We start from the raw sequence: 17,250 nt of genomic DNA, 5'->3' as shown, positions 1-17,250 counted from the left end.
GGCGATTCTTGGATAAATTAAGAATGTAGAAACTAAAATTATAATACTTTTGATGGGGTTTTGATTGGAGACGTTTTTCCCTTCTCTTTCTTGCCTTGCTCAGTCCTTTCCTTTCTTTTACTGTTTTTTTTTTTTTCCTTTCCTGTTTATAAGTTGCTTTCTCTTCTGGAGAGCTATGAGTTAGGAAGCTATTAATTAGCTGCTTCTCACCCTAATTTTCAATGAGATTTAATACGGTAGAGATAAAGCTGCCCCTTTTGAAAACAAAAATTAAATGTCTGCAAATTCCATGAACGATATTTTAATTGTTTGGCAATAATGTTTTTTCATTGATAATGTTGCTCAAAGAAATAATTTTAATTAAATTTTAAATCTATTTTTAGATTTTATAGATTCTAGGGAGACCATTTTCTTGCAGGGAATAAGTTTAAGACCATAACATTCTTTTCTAACCCCACAATTATGATCAGAGGAATGTCTGTAATACATTCCATTGCAATTAAATTGCATACCCCAGACTGTTCAAGATCTGTTTATAAAGGAGGAATGGATTTTCCACAGCTGCTTGCCTGTTAGTGCATCCTTCATGCAACATTGCGGCAGCCAGCGTATTCACTGAAATAACAGACTTGAACTTCCAAAGCTTTCAAATGTCTTTTAAAAACTTCCCATTACATGAATTGCTTAATTTGTGTACATGAAAATCCACTGATTACATATGAATGAGAGTCAACCTAAAATAAGAGGGGGCTTTGAGAATCTGTGTGTATTTGCCCACCCATCTTTTCAGGAATTAGCAGGTATTCAATCTTGTTCCAATATCCTGCACAGACCACAGTCATTACTGAGATCTCTGTGAAGACTGGAATCTGCTGGGAACAGTATGGGGCAGGTTGGGTATTTCTTACAATATTCATTGGACCATCTTCACCCAGTCACACAGCTGGAAAATATTTTCTGACATGAATGTTTATAGAAAAGATTCAGAGAGGAGTAGAAAGAAGGGGATAGGAGGAAGGAGAAGGAAAAATAATCCAAACCAAGTTAAGGTAGGGTCATATAGAATAGACATCAGAGTCCAGCAATTTCATCTTTAAGAACAATTGCCAGAACTTTAATTTATTAAATTAGAATTTTAATCGCTCCAAGCTGCATTTAATTGATCAAACTGCTGTGTATATATTGGGTCATCCTTATGATGGGTATATAACATCTATAATAAAGTATTAATTGAATGCTTACTAATTTTCACCAGAATTTCTCATATCTCAGTAGCCCCATTTCATGAGTGAGAAAACTAAGGCTGAAAAGCCTTATGTGATTCACCCAAAGTCACCCATTTGTTAAGCAGAAGAGTTTGAATTTGAACCCAGGCCTGTCTGACTCTAATCCCTATGTTCTCGGCTATATCTCCCTACATAGGTCCAGTTGCTTGGCTGGCATACTCCAGGATATGTCTTCGCATCCTTAAATTCCAAACCTCCCTTAGAAATAATTTCCTAACAGTGAACTGGCCTAATAATGCTGTGGTTTATTTCCAGGGGGTGAATGTTGGCCTTCAGAGCAGGCTCCTTCCTACCAGCTTTCTATTTCTAAAAAGCATTTGATGATTCCCTGTTCAGAGCTCATATACCTGTCAAAAGAGACTGCAATTTATCCCTGGGGATAGTTAACATTCCCTCCACCCATGAGAATATGTCAGGTGCTCTCAGAAATTGAAATCCAGGCTCTCCCTCAGTGCTGGTCTTTTAGATTAGTAGCTGTCACTGATAAAATGTCTCCTTGGAATTGCAGAGACAAGGCTGCAAGGCAGCCAACAGGCCCACCTCATATCTCCTTGTGGTTATCAGCATTCTTATTGGTAATATCGGATTTTCTGGTGCTGTTTTAGTTTTATAAAATGTTCGTGGGAACTTCGATGATCTCTGAGGAAATGCCTTCCCTAATGCTCTAGCTCTAAGAGGAGGCAGCCAAATTCCCACCCATCTGGCAGGCAAGTTCTTTCAGTCTGAGACTGAGAGGGAATTTCGGAGGCCTGGAGAGGGCATCCATAAGTATATCTTGCTTCTATTTTTGCAATGTGGAATTTGGAATCTTTCCTGTCAGGCATCATGTAGTGTCTTTAAGAAGCCCTGGATTTGAGGAAAACAGCCCCAAGTGAGCCATACTCTGTCTGCTGGAACTAAATGTCCTTTCCTGTTTCTTAATGTACACAACTCTAATTCATCTTCCATCCACCATTGGTGACTTTAATTCTTTCAACTCCTTGATTTTATCCTTAATCCATGAGTTTGACATCCACCTGGTGCTCTCAAAGCATGTGCTCCTCACCAGCTTCAGCTGGTTCTAAAATGTCATGGTTTCTGTTAACATGCTTCTCGCTCCTACCAAAGTAAACACACAGATTTGTCTCCCCTGGGTATGCTGTGAGATCATGACATAAAGAATCTTCTGGTTTTAAAATGGACCTCTGGCCTTTTCACTGGGAATTTTGCTTGTCTTCATCCACCATATGCTTTCCAGAGAATTTCAGAGACTGGGATATCATCATGTGGCCATGATCTTTGTCACCTGTCCCCGGGACTACACCTCTTCCCCAGCCTTCTCTTCACCACAGTGGTTTTTATACAAGTCCACCTCTACATTTTTCTGGAGCATCTCCCTAAGGTGCAACTCCAGTCTCCCTGCTTTCCTGCCCATTGGTTCCCAAGGCATCCCCATTTATGAACTACATTCAGTCTCTTTTCGGCCTTATATTTAGGACCTTCCCCAGTTGGTTGCCAACTTTATCTGCCAATAATTAACTTAAGTTACACACACACACACACACACACACACACACACACACGCCACCCAAACTGGAGTGCTCACATCCTCTTTCACCTGGAATGTCTGCACTGCATCTCTGCCTGTTGACATCTTGAGTACTTACATTAAAATTCTCTTTTACCAGTCCCCATAAATCTTCACCTTTCTCTACCCTATACTGTGGCCCTGAAGGCTGTTATGGACTACATTAACAAATCATACCTTCCCTCTAGCCTATGATTGGGTTTGGCCATAGGGAGGCCCAATAGGATATGAGAGGCACCAGCAAGAAGCTGATTCCCTGGCTTCCACAAATAGCCACAGCTCTTCCAGTCACCCTTTCCGGCAGCTATAGCTGCTTTCTTCTTTGCCTTTTAGGCCTAGGAGTGGTAATGGCTCTCTTTGTTGCCAGTCCTAGGTCAACATCCCTTATGGGTTTTATTTAACCCTGACCACTCTTTGTAAATAATCCTTTCACCAAATGCTCCAAGCTACCTTCTTAGAGCATCCCATCTGTTTCCTATGGGGACTCTGACTGGTACAGCGTCCTCAAGGCCCAGTTCAGTCATAAAATTTACCAATTTCATTGAATCACTCAACAAATATACATTCATCTTCTATTTGATGCTATGTTACAGGTATTGGTGACAGAGTAGAGAACAAAACAGAGGACTTGCCTTCAGAGAGCTTACAAAATAGTGGGGAAATTAGATGTGAAACAAGCAATTATGACAAAAGAAAGTGGAGATAATGATAATACAAGTATGGAGTTCACACAACCAGGGGACCAAGTCTAGGGGTCAAAAAAGGTCATTCAGCTATATGAGCCATCCACTATTTCTTTGTCCTTTCCTTGTGGAACTCTGCCTCAAAAGCTGTCTTTTGAGAGGAGAGGCTGTGTCTTTTTCACCTTTATTTCTGTCTTAGTCCTTAGACCACTGCCTAGAATATTGTAGGAACTCAAGTATTCATCTAATTGAATTGGATTGAGCCTTCTGAATATTTATGGACCCCCACTCCAGCCCACCCACTGAAGGTTTTACATTATTAGGCTGGATGATGGTGAGATTCCCACTTTTTCAGAGCCACTGGGCTAATAGAAAACATGATTTACTAGTTTTAGAAAGAAAAATCACTGTATTGGAAGAATGCCTCCTCAACTCAGGTGAAGGGTTTTAGAGGCATTGTCAACTTAATACACCCTGTTTTGGATATTTCCTGGCAGGCACTGGAGTCATTAGTTGGTGAGTCATCAAAGGTGAGAGTTGAGTTTTCTTTTATACTTATTTTTTCCCTAACTGGCTTGTGTTATGTTTAATAGCATCATAGCTAAACTCAAAGTGAAATATGCATGGAGATAAATCCAAATCCTACTTCGGAGCAAGGAGTTAGGGGAGATAGGTAGAGGAAAACCTTGGCACAAAGTTTTAATGTTTATTTATTTTGAGAGAGAGAGCAAGAGAGAGTGTACAAGCAGGATAGGAGCAGAAAGAGTGGGAGAGAGAATCCCAAGCAGGCCCTAAGCTGTCGGCATAGAACCTGACATGGAGCTCAATCTTCTGAATGAGCCTTGAGATCATGACCTGAGCCAAAATCAAGAGTCAGAGGCTGAACCAACTAAGCCACCCAGGCGCTCCTCAGGACAAAGCTTTTAAAACTTGGGTTGGGATAGAGAAAATCTAAACAGCAACCTGAGGCCAGAAAGTTCTCAGGAACAAGAACAGGGTCCAGTTCACAGGGTAGGAAGTAGAGGACTGGGGGAAGACAACTCTGTGCCAACATGTAGATCAGAAGTTTGTAGACAGATTTCTTCCCCCAAAAAATAATTGTTGGGTACAACAATAATTGTCTTTCTATAATGCATGGCTTAGTAAGGCAAAGTAAGGGAATTTCTCAGAGGAGAAAAATTATAAGCGAGAATCTATAGAAAAAAAACTCTGGAGCCTGGCATTTGTTTGAGGGTATCTGGCAATGTCTGTTTTTTTGAATCATGATTTTTAATGAGCAGTGGGTACATCTGGGACAGGAGACAAAAGAGGCCCTAGTGTCCTCTTATAAGATATTGATTGACTTTAATTAAATATGTGAGCTATGATTTCTAAGGTCTCCACTGACAGAATTGAAATAAAGTGTGTAATCTCCAAACTAGTAGAGTGGAAGGGATAAAAGGAATAATAAAAGGGAAAAAAATCAACACAAAGGAAGGCAAGAAAGAAAGGGGGGGAGGGGAACAAACGTAGAAAACAAAATTAACAGATAGAAAGCAAAAACTAAGATGGTATAAGGGCACCTGGGTGGCTCAGTCAGTTAAGTGTCCAACTTTGGCTCAGGTCATGATTTCAGTTTGTAGATTCAAGCCCAGCGTTAGGCTCTGTGCTGACAGCTCAGAGCCTGGAGCCTGCTTCAGATTTTGTGTCTCCCTCTCCCTCTGCCCCTCCCCTGTTCTCTTTTTCTCTCTCTCTCAAAAATAAATAAACATTAAAAAAATAAAAAAAAAAACTAAGATGGTATAAATGAATTCAATTTAACAATATTCACAATCTACACAAGTGAGTTATACTGTCCAGTTAAAATTCAGATTGTTAGACTACATTTTTAAAATTCAACTTTAGGGACGCCTGAGTGGCTCAGTCGGTTAAGCGTCCGACTTCAGCTCAGGTCATGATCTTGCGGTCCTTGAGTTCGAGCCCTGCCTCGGGCTCTGTGATGACCTCTCAGAGCCTGGAGCCTGTTTTGGATTCTGTGTCTCCCTCTCTCTCTGCCCCTCCCCCGTTCATGCTCTGTCTCTCTCTGTCTCAAAAATAAATAAACGTTAAAAAATTTTTTTTTAATTCAACTTTAAAGTCTTTATAAGAGAAACCTCTAAAAACAAGGAGTAAGGAAGAATGCAAGTAAAATGATGAAAGAAGACATATTAGGGTAAATAAAGAAGATATGGCTATATTAAATATTAAGAAAAACTAACTTCAAGACAAAAAGCATTACTAAAAATAAAGAGGATGACTACACATTAATAAAGATGTTCAATTTATCAGGATGCTGTAATTCTAAATTTGTATGCCCCTAATAGTATAAGTTTGAAATATATAACAAAGAAATTGCTAGAACTACAAGAAAAAAAAAACATCTAAAATCACAGAGGGACATTTCCACATAAACCTCTCAAAATTGATAGACTGAATAGATAATAAATCAGTTAGGTGTTAAAAGATTTAAAGAACACAACTAACAAGCTTGATCTCATGCATATATACCACACACTGGAAGCATACTCTTTTCCACACATGGAACATTTATAAAAATGGATCATACATTAGACTACAGAGAAAATCTCAATAGAATTACAAGAATCTGTATCATAAGGCCTGCATTCTGTATAAGCTGGATTAGAAATCAATAATGAAAAAATAACTAGGGAAGTCCTCATACTTTTAATAATTACAAAACACATTCTAACTCATGAGTCAAAGAGAAAACTCAAATTAGAAATTGGTAAATATTTAGAACTGAGCAATGGTGAAAATACTCATCAGAACTGGTGGGATATAGATCACCAAGGCAACAATAGGAAGGATGGTAGCCTTACTGTATGTGCTGGAGACAGAGAAAGCAGCGAAGCAATGAACATAACACTCAACTCAAGATGTTAGAAAAAGAAAAGCGAATAAAGCCAAAGAAGGAAGGAGGAAAATAATAAATAGAAATAGAAATCAATGGAAGAAAAACCACTATATGGTAGAGAGTGGTAAAAAAAAAATGTCTCTTCTATAGATGCTGGAGAGGATGTGGAGAAACGGGAACCCTCTTGCACTGTTGGTGGGAATGCAAATTGGTGCAGCCACTCTGGAAAACTGTGGAGGTTCCTCAAAAAATTAAAAATAGACCTACCCTATGACCCAGCAGTAGCACTGCTAGGAATTTACCCAAGGGATACAGGAGTACTGATGCGTAGGGGCACTTGTACCCCAATGTTTATAGCAGCACTCTCAACAGTAGCCAAATTGTGGAAAAAGCCTAAACGTCCATCAACTGATGAATGGATAAAGAAATTGTGATTTATATACACAATGGAGTACTACGTGGCAATGAGAAAGAATGAAATATGGCCCTTTGTAGCAACATGGATGGAACTGGAGAGTGTGATGCTAAGTGAAATAAGCCAGAGAAAGACAGATACCATATGTGTTCACTCTTATGTGGATCCTGAGAAACTTAACAGAAACCCATGGGGGAAAGGAAGGAAAAAAAAAAAAAAAAAAAGAGGTTAGAGTGGAAGAGAGCCAAAGCATAAGAGACTCTTAAAAACTGAGAACAAACTGAGGGTTGATGGGGGGTGGGAGGGAGGGGAGGGTAGGTGATGGGCATTGAAGAGGGCATCTTTTGGGATGAGCACTGGGTGTTGTATGGAAACCAATTTGACAATAAATTTCATATATTAAAAAAAAATGTCTCTTTTTTTTCCAAAAGATGAATACAACTGATAAACTGCTGGCAAGACTGATGAACAAAAGAGAGAGAAGTCATTAAATAACTAATATGGAGAATGAAAAAAAGTGCATTCCTATACATGCAGACATAAACAGAGATAAAAACAGGATATAACTGATAGCTGTATGCAGATTATTTTGAATATTTGGGCAAAACTCACACATAAAAAATAATTTCCAAAGTTAATTCAAGAAGAAATACAAAACCTGAATAGCCCAATAACCAGGAGAGAAATTTAATCATTAGTTAAAATTTTTACCATAAACAAAGGACCAGACTTAGTTTTGTAAGGAGTTCTACTACAAAATAACCAGGAAATGAATCATTTCTGATCTTACACAAACTATTCCAATGTGTACAAAAAGAAGGAACACCTGCCTTTTTATGAATCAGATATATGTTTGATGCTAAAAATGGATAGCCACAAACAGAAAATGCAGAATTTTTAAATGTATAATTTATAATTTGCAACAAAAAATATAAGTCTTGGAGACAAGAAAACTAACAAAAGGTATGCAACCAGTATTACAAAACTTTAAAGATGTTACAGAAGACTTCAATAAATAGAAATATGTCAATACACCATTTTCATGGATAAGAACACAATATCCTAATATAAACATCTGAGCTCTCCCCAAACTGATATGTAGATTATCACACTATCTGTCAAAATCCAAAAATATTCTTTGTACAATTTAAAAACGACTCTAAATGTTATCTGAAAGAGCAAACAGTTGAGAATAGTAAGGCATTCCTGAAGGGGAAGGAAGAGAAGGTGAGAGAATTTGCTCTACCAGATAATAAAGAATAGAAAGCAGAAGTAATTAAGACACTGTAGTATTGCCACAGGGATACACAAATAGACCATTGGAACAGATTTAGAAAGCCCCAAAACAAACCCACTTGTATAAGAAAATTTGATATATGGAAAATTGATACTGCAGATCTGTGGGAAAAAAGGATGTACTAGTCAATAAATTTGTTGGGACATCTGAAAAATAAAAATATAAGCCTACCATATACAAAATGAATTCCAATTCTAAATGGATGAAGAAGTCAAAAATAAAATCAAAACTTTTCAGCTTTTAGAATAGAACACCAGAGAATATTTTTATGATATTAGGGTAGGAGAAAACTTCTTAAACAAGAGTCAGAAAGTGAAAATCATAAGAAAAAATTAATAAATTAAATTACATTAAAAGAGCATCTATTCAGCAAAGTACATGATAAACAGAGTGAAAAGAGTCGCAAGCTGGGAAATGATTTGTATAAACTTCTACCAAGAAAATATTAGTATCTACAATATTTCAAGAATTCCTACAAATCAATAGGAAAACACAAATCAATTTATAATGGGCAAAAGGCATGAACAAGCATTTCACAAAAGAGAAAACATAAATAACAAAAAAATATATGAAAACTTGCTTAGTCTCATTAATAATTTTAAAAAATAAAGTTAAAATCATAATGAGATAATATTTCATACCCACCAGATTAGCAAATGTTAGTTTAATATTACCAAATGCTAGAGAGGATATGAAACAAGAGGAAGACTCATATACTGACAGTGGCAGTGCACACTGAAAAAGGCAACATTTTGGAATTACACAATACAATTAAACACACATCTGCTCTATAGCCCAGCAATTTCATTCCTCTATTTAGACACTAGAGAATGTTGATGGCAACATTTAATAATGAAAACTGGAAACAACCTAAATGTCCATCATCAGGAAAATGGATAAATAAATGCAATGCAATAAATGGAATGTACAGCAATAAAAAATGAAAATACTGCAGCTATACACAATGAGCAGAAAAAACAAGTCACAGAAACATATCTGGTGTATATGTTTCAAAGGCAGACAGTGTTAAACAATAAATACTTTATTCATTCATTCATTCATTCATTCATTCATTCATTCATTCATTTGTAATGCCATATAAGTATATGGTAAAACTGTTTTTTTAAAAAAGCAAAGAGTGATTAACATACAAGCAGAACAGGAAAGTGGGTACCTCTGGAGGGAGAAAAGGATCTGCAAGGGGCAGGGAGCTCATAAAATGGGCTTCAAAGGTACTTGTAATGTCTTTCTTGCATTGGATTGTGAACATATTCCTACTTCTTATATTGTCATCCATCATGATATGCATTTCTGTTCTTTGAAATCTTATGTATGTATAGTTAACAATAAGTACATACATACAAACATACATACATACATACATACATACATACATACATACATACGTAAGACCAGAGGCTAAAAAACTGCAGTTGGAATCTACAAACTGGGTCCAAGATCTTCTGAAGGATGACAAAGGGACAGTGAAGCCTCACCAAAGCTGTGGTTCATGGCTGAAGCTAGACAAAAGCCTCTCTAGAGAGAGAAGAAAGCTCTTAACTGGGTAGAGACACCTGCTGGTGCCCTTGGAGGTTGCTGGGAAATCTCATTGGAAGTATATGGATCATTGGAGAAGAAAAACTTGAGCAAAAAAGTGTGGGCTTTCTTTGCATCTAGGAAGGTACATAATTTTCACGCTTGAAGATACAGAAGAAGATATCTTTTCATAAATAAATAGGACATTTGTATCAGTCACTTAAACAAGTGAAGGTTTATTTATTTATTTATTTATTTATTTATTTATTTATTTATTTATTTGATGTAGCAGATAGTCCAGAAGTAGGCAATGTTCAATGGGCTACCAGTATTTTCTAACTCCTAGCTCCTTTTCTCTTTCAACTCTGACATTTTTAGTGTGTGGGCTTTTTGCCCCATTCAGCTCCAAACTTCTCATCTTCTTTAATGCAGCACTAGGGCATTTTCCTGACTCTTGTCACCAAAGTAAAGGCTTTCCTAGAACTCTCCATAGCCTGCCACTCATATCCTAGTAGTAAGAATGGTGCCACATGGCCATTTCTTACTGCAAGAGAAGCTGGGAAAGTAATGATTTTGCCACTGTGGCCTGCATCGTAGGAGCAGGAAGAGTGAGTAGCAATGGTTTCTGAACAGCTAATCAGAAATCTCTGTCAAAATATTTCACTAAGAATTCTTCCTCTTTTCTCCCCAGGAGCCAGTCTACTTGATGACCTATATAAATATTTCTCCTTCCATCACTCCCGTGGAGACACCATGACTATCATGGATCCAAAGCAGATGAATGTTGCTGCCGCTGTTTGGGCTGTTGTCTCTTACGTCATTGCAGACATGGAGGAAATGCTGCCCAGGTCTTAGCAAGAGCAAGAAAGAAAGCATGCTTGTCCTTTCTGGCCAGGAATCCTGAGTCTGCAGCTCCAGGAAGTCCTTCTTCAACTAACAGTTTCATCTGACCTAGTCCATTTTCAAGCACAGTACTTTTTCATACTTTCTATTACCGTCTCTCTTGATACTTTCCAAATTGTGTTTCTAGAGGAATAAATGACCCCCACCCAACATAGAATCCGCATATGGTAGAGATCACAGTGGGGACATTTCATTATACCACCTGTAAAAAATATTGTTTCTACTTTGAAAGTAAATACTGGATAAATATTTGGAAGATCTCTGGTTTTCATGTGTGTATTGATGAACATTAAGTCAAATACAAGGACACCAGTTTTTTATGCTATTTATCGAAGGAGTAGAGGAATACACAATTGTAATATGGTCTTCATTGAATGTATGGAGACATTTGGCTTTCTAATTTCTACATTTTTATGTCATTAGAATTTTTTAATGAAATATGATTTTTTAATTAAAAGAAAAAAATGTCACCATTTGGAGATAAAAACTAAGTATGTATAATCTAGTTGCCTTACTCAAGATACAAAATAAGGTCTATCACCAGGTAAACAATAATATAAATATACTGTTGATGTTTTATATATTTCACAAAAGATTTCTATGAAGTTGGGGCATATTCCCATTTTGCTGTTGACAAGGTTGAGACTCAGCAAGGCCAAATAATACTCATAGGCTCTAACAGAGAAAAAACATTGATCCTCATCCACTCTGGGAACAATATCTACTGTTCTTCTACACACAATGTCCAGTATTCAATTTTAAAAAATAATTTAATGGAGCTCCTGGATGCTCAGTTGGTTAAGCAACCAACTCTTGGTTTCAGCTCAGGTTGTGATCTCACGGTTCATGGGTTTGAGCTCCACACTGGGCTCCGTGCTAGCAGTACAGGGACTGCTCGAGATTCTCTCTCTCTGCCCATCCCTTGCTCGCTCTGTCACTCTCTCTCTCTCACAAAATAAATAAACTTTAAAAATTATTTAAAAAATTTTTTTAATAATTTTAAAAACTACAAGAAAAAGTAAACGCATTGTCAAGAGTTAAAGCAAATGAGAGAGCCAGACTAAAAGATAGCCTAGATGCTGGAACTATCAGAGAGGGATCTGACATAACTTTGGTGGATACATTAAAGATCTAGGACTACATACATGAACAGAAGGAGAATTTTAACAGAGAGATGAAAACTATAAAACAGAGTCAAATGCCAATGCTAAAATAAAAAATATAATATCAGAGATGAAGAATTTCCTTATTGGGTACCTCAGCAGACTGAACAAGGCTGAGGAAAGAATGAACTTGAAATTAGACCAATAAAAAGTACCCAAACTGAAATACTAAGGAAAGAAATAGTGAAGGAAAACAAACAAACACCGAAATGATCTTCCAAGAGTTGTAATCTAATACATATGTGATTTAATATACATGTAATTGGATAGCAAATGGTCTAACATACATGTAATTGAATTTCCAGAAGGAAAAGACAAAGTAACAGTTTTATTAATGGTAATAATTAAAAAGATTGATGGATAGAGTAGGTCTTTCATTTCTGGCAAGGCAGCAAAGTGATACTTTGACCCTTACACTAAAAATTCTGGATACCATCTGAGAAACACTTAAATATATAAATACTGGTTAAAAGTTAAAAAAATATTAAACAAAAAACTAAGTGAAGGCATGAACCAAAAGAGATACATAGCACATTAAATCAGCTTTCTCTATGAGAAAATTTGCAGAAGGTGGTAAACTTCAATTCCATTTCACTGCTTTTCAGGGCTCAGGGAACTGTAGACAAATCTCAAAGACATATTAGGGATACTAGAGAACCCCCAATAAAACTGAGATCTCAAAGGATTATACCTCAATACAATGGTGAACTAAAAATAAATTTCAATACTGCAAGGAAAATTACCATTATTGAATAAGTGCTGAGTAGAAGGCCCAAAGAAATTCCCATCGATAATGTTACAATAAATATTAACCCACAGTCAAATGCAAAAAAATTTAAAAAACAAAAGCAAATACAGAACTGTAGCATTCTGAGCAAGAACAAACTAAGAATACAAAACATAATTGAACCACAATGTCTTCTGATATTGGAATTATTAGACTGAGAATTTTCTAAACTATATCTATTGTGTTTAAAGAAGCAAAAGAAGAGATTGAAAATTGAATATGAGAGTACAAGTGACCAGGCATATTGTAAAAAAGAAAAAAAAATAGAACTTAAAGAAATGTAAACAATTATAAGTAAAAATTTAAACTTAGGGGACCAGTTTAATTGCAGATAGGAGAATTCATGAACTGAAAGAATAGTGAAAAAATTAATGAGAATTTAGCACAGAAAGAAAAAACACAGAAAATATGAACGAGAGGTTAAGAAATATGAAGGATAGAGTTATCATCTAACACATATTTAATCAGGGTTGCATAAAAGAGAAAATAAGACAAACAATAATAAAAGAAATAAGACTACAAGAATAAGAATAAATAATAAATGAAAAACTTCCAGAAATAATGAAATATATCAGTTAACACAGTCAAGAAGCCCAGTGAATCCCAAACAGAATAAATGCAAAGAAATCTACACTAGGACATGTTATAGAGAAACTACAGACCACAGAAAAGATCTTTGAAACAAGAGAGAAGGGATTATTTTAAAAGGAGCAAAAATCAATAATAGCTAACTTCTTAATAACAGCAACAATGCAAGCCAGAAGACACTGGAAAGATACCTTCAACATGCTAGGAGACAATTACCAACCTAAAAATTCTATGCTCAGCAAAAATAGCATACAAGAACGAGAACAAAATAAGGATGTTTTCAGGTAAACAGAAATTGAGAGAGTTTACCAGCAACAGACCTTTGATAAAGGAAATATGAAAATGTCTACTCCTGGAAAAATTAAATGGCCCTAGAGTGAAGACCAATAGACAAGAAGTGAAAAGTCTGGCTCCACACCAAAAATCTATGTGTGATCATTTAGACTCATCTATAGGCAATTACAAGGGGGCAGGGCAGACCAGCCCAGCAGGCCTCATGGAGGAAAGCTATCCTCACACAAGACTTAGTACACAACTGGTACGTTATATTTTTCTGAAGAGAGTTGCAGTCAAGCACTTAGGACCTACTGGCCAGCCAGATTCATACATAATCTGCATTTCAAGCCCAATAACTCCATTCAGAGGCCTCCCTATTGGGGATCTTGACTAAGACACTTTTGTCTACTCTGACTTGGTTCTTTTCACTTCTAGCCATTTCCCCTCCCTTCTCCCTAGCCCCATCCCAATCCATAAAATGGCAGGAGTCTTTTGTTCAGAACTCTTTGGCAGGAAGATTCCCCTCCATCTGTGCTGATTCACCTGACCCTTGCCTGGTGCGAGGAAAATGGAATATTGGGGAACTGGTGCCTATTCTTACATCTTGCATATGTTATCTGCATAAGTAATAAAAGCATGATTGTTAATTTCATTTTGGTTCCTTGTCCTAATTGATCACCTCAGTCTGGCAGCTCACTAGAAATTAAGAGCAAAGAAGATGGTAAATATTTTAAACAAACATGAACTAAATAAAATAATATCTATAATTTGAAAAGAAAGAAGATAATTGGCTAGAATAGCATATAAATGAAAAGAGAAGTTACAGGAATTGGTGTCCTAAGGTCCTTGTATTGCTCTAGAAGATAATAGAGGTACTGTCTAAATTTAGGCTTTACCAAGTTAAATATAAATGTTAAATTTTCTAGGGTCACCACAAAAAAAATAGAGGTAGAGTGTAAAACAACAGAACAACATCTCCAAAAATGGAATAAGAAGAAAAAACTCAATAAATTTACTACCACAATGGACTAATCAACTAAAAAAATATAAGTTTGGAAAATAAGTGACTTAATGAAATGAAGAAGTGACCCATGTGCCACAGAAGAAATCATAATTGAAATTAAAACACTTCCACAACTGAATAATAACACACACGCACACATGCACACACACACACACACACACACACACACACACAACCACCTCCATATCAAAACTTTCAGAACTCAGATTTAGGGGAGGGGTGAGGAGACCCTCTGCAGGTCTCTAACATTCTCACTCTGTGAAACTCTCCCCTCTCTGAGAGTGTATCTTATGAACTCTAGCTGCCTTGGCCTCCTCTGTGAACACTCAGATCCCTCTCCTTAACTCGGTTGGCTGCTCTCTGTTTGGGTTTTCCTTCTCTGAACTGCAACTGCAACTCTCAAGGCAGTAATCTAGGGCCAGCATAGAGCTCACCCTATTTGTTTCTGTCTCTTGGGCACCTATGTCCTTCATTTCCTGATGTCCACTGTCTTGTTTCATACATTTTATTTGGATTTTTGTTTAATATTGAAAGACAAGTCTGGTCCTTTTTACTTCTGCTTGGCCAGAAGTGAGTGTCAAGTCACTAATTTTTGTCCAGTGTATACAACCATATTCATTTTATGTTTTGTACATTTTGGTTCATTCTTTTCTCACTACTTGATTCTAATTTGGGAATGTGGATCTCAGGGATTTCATGAACTGCCCAAAGACTGAGATTAAAAATAAGAAGCATCTATGAATTATCAGAACCCATTGCCTATATCCTGGAAATGGCTCTTAGGAAATGGATCTTATTTCATCTCTTTGCCTTTCCCCAGAGAGTTGTTTATTTCCCTGGGGGCGGGGGGAAAGAATTATACAGGGCCAAACGATAGCAGAATTGGCCCATTTCCTAACTGACCCCCTTACTGCTGCTTTAATGGAGAAGTATTAGAGGAGCTAGGTTGGGGGACATTGTGAATATTGTGTGTTGGTGAATGTGGTTATCAGTAGCACTAGTAATATAGGAGATATGGAGAAGTACATGGGAGTTGGAAAAATAGAAGGGTGGAAGAAGGAATATGAAAAAAAACTCACAAGAACATGCACATCCTAACTGCTTAGGTCTACTAGATAGTTGTGGAGCCTGGCACATGCTATTGAATAACTATAGCTATAGACATTTTTAGGTAGAATTCTCTTATTTTCCATAAATTGTTGTAAAAGGAACTGTTCATCTGCTAAGAAATGGTGTATCATTTGAGTGGTGGCCTATTTCCTCTGCATACAGCAGCTTTCCAATTTGACTTCAGGGTCAAGTTGCTTTTCTGATTCATTTGGTTGAGTAGACTTAAGTGCAAATTGAGAAGAGAAGCCATTTAAATACTGTATAATGTGAAGAAGGTGAATTCTGCAACAGAAAAAGGAGGGGATTCAGGGAAAGGAGGTGGATTGCTGATTTTGCCCTTGACTTCGTTAAGATGTGGCTTTGAGGGTTCTGATGTGTCTGCGAATGATTTGGAGTTTAGGTTCCCCAGAGTGTTCCACCTTCCTCACAATAATTACACTAATGACACCAAGAGTGTTTTGAAAATCCTCATGCTTCTACACCACATCCATTTCATTGCCATGCAGTTCTATTTGCTCAGTATGCTTCCTTCATAATAATTCGAGATGCTTCCCATTTACCTTGAGTAAATATCAAACAGATCTTGATATCTATATCTGTCTCATGAAATATACATTCTCTCTAACTGTGCCCAAATGATTAATTTACTGCTATGTGATGATTAGCATAAAAATCTCATCACGACACCAGATAGAAATGTTATCACTAATTGCCGTTTGAAGTGAAGAATGTTTTTTGCATAGAAATAAATGATGCATGCTTACTTCTCAATTCTGTGTTAAACCAGAAAACCCAAGACCATTTTTGGAGCTGAAAGAAATTACCTTTGAAGTTTTTTTCTTCTCTCTCCCTTAAATGGTCCATAGTTCAGCAAAGGAATGGTGGAAAGCAATTGTTAATGGAGTTTTGTACACAAAATGAGATAAGTCAACTCAGTTCTCATCAAAGCAGGTCTTCCAATCAATCAGTTACTCAAATCAGGCAAAGACCTTTTCCCTGGATATTAAGGCCTCCCTGAGATCCTGAAACTTGGCAGGTAACCACTCATATATTTGCAGCATATCCTAAGAGCACTCAAGCTCTTCAGAGAACCTGACATTCTTAATATCACTGGTGGTTATTCTGGGTCTCCTCAAGCAGTATCTCTGGGTTGGACGGTACCTCAGAGAGCCTTGTTCTATTTTCCAGATTGAAAGAACATTAGCTGTGCCTTACATCTTCATGATGTAAAAGTCACACCCTAGTCTAATTAGTTCTCTTAACTCTTAAGTACCAGCCAGTCTATCCCAGAAATTGTAATGGAACGTGAATTTCCACCAAGCTCTGACTTGCCATCCAGATCATCATCACCATTATCACTAACACCCACCCTGGGCCAGTTATACTGCTAAGAACTTTATATGCATCTTCTCATTTAATCTTCACTCGATGCATCGATGCTAGTCCTATTTTAACCCCCATTTTAGAGATGAGAAAACCTGGGTATACAATTCATAAATAACTTTTTCAAGATCATGGAGCTGATAAAAAGTAGCTGAAATCTAGAAAATTCAAGCCAAATATCTACCTCAGACAAACAAATTCTCTGAACAGCAAACCATTCTAGCTTTCACCGTGTGGATGGATTGAGTCTAACTGGCGCATTTTCATTTCAACGAATAGCAGGTGGGGCTTCAACAGTGCCATGCTTTGGCCCGAGAAAGAGGGGCCTTGTGCTTTTAG

The 17,250-nt window shown here is 37.0% G+C and overlaps 1 protein-coding gene across 4 annotated transcripts in view; it reads left to right on the top strand.

Annotated features, from left to right (window-relative positions):
* The window catches only part of CPQ (carboxypeptidase Q), a 517,628-nt gene that overhangs the window by 444,519 nt on the left and 55,859 nt on the right, over nucleotides 1–17,250 (top strand). Inside the window, exon 8 of one of the 4 annotated variants that reach the window (XM_086695252.1) lies at nucleotides 10,369–14,046. The exons of 2 other annotated variants lie outside the window; for them this stretch is intronic. In XM_086695252.1, coding sequence (XP_086551378.1) covers nucleotides 10,369–10,532 — 164 coding nt within the window. In that variant the 3' untranslated portion in view covers nucleotides 10,533–14,046. Of the gene's footprint in view, nucleotides 1–4,033; nucleotides 5,037–10,368; nucleotides 14,047–17,250 lie in introns of those variants that run through there. One more of the 4 variants, XM_086695256.1, reaches the window with a different exon arrangement.

The sequence above is a fragment of the Puma concolor genome, chromosome F2 (genome assembly GCF_028749965.1).
Source record: "Puma concolor isolate L17-30 chromosome F2, mPumCon1.1.hap2, whole genome shotgun sequence".
NCBI lineage: Eukaryota > Metazoa > Chordata > Mammalia > Carnivora > Felidae > Puma > Puma concolor.
This window is presented reverse-complemented; position numbering and strand designations above follow the sequence as displayed.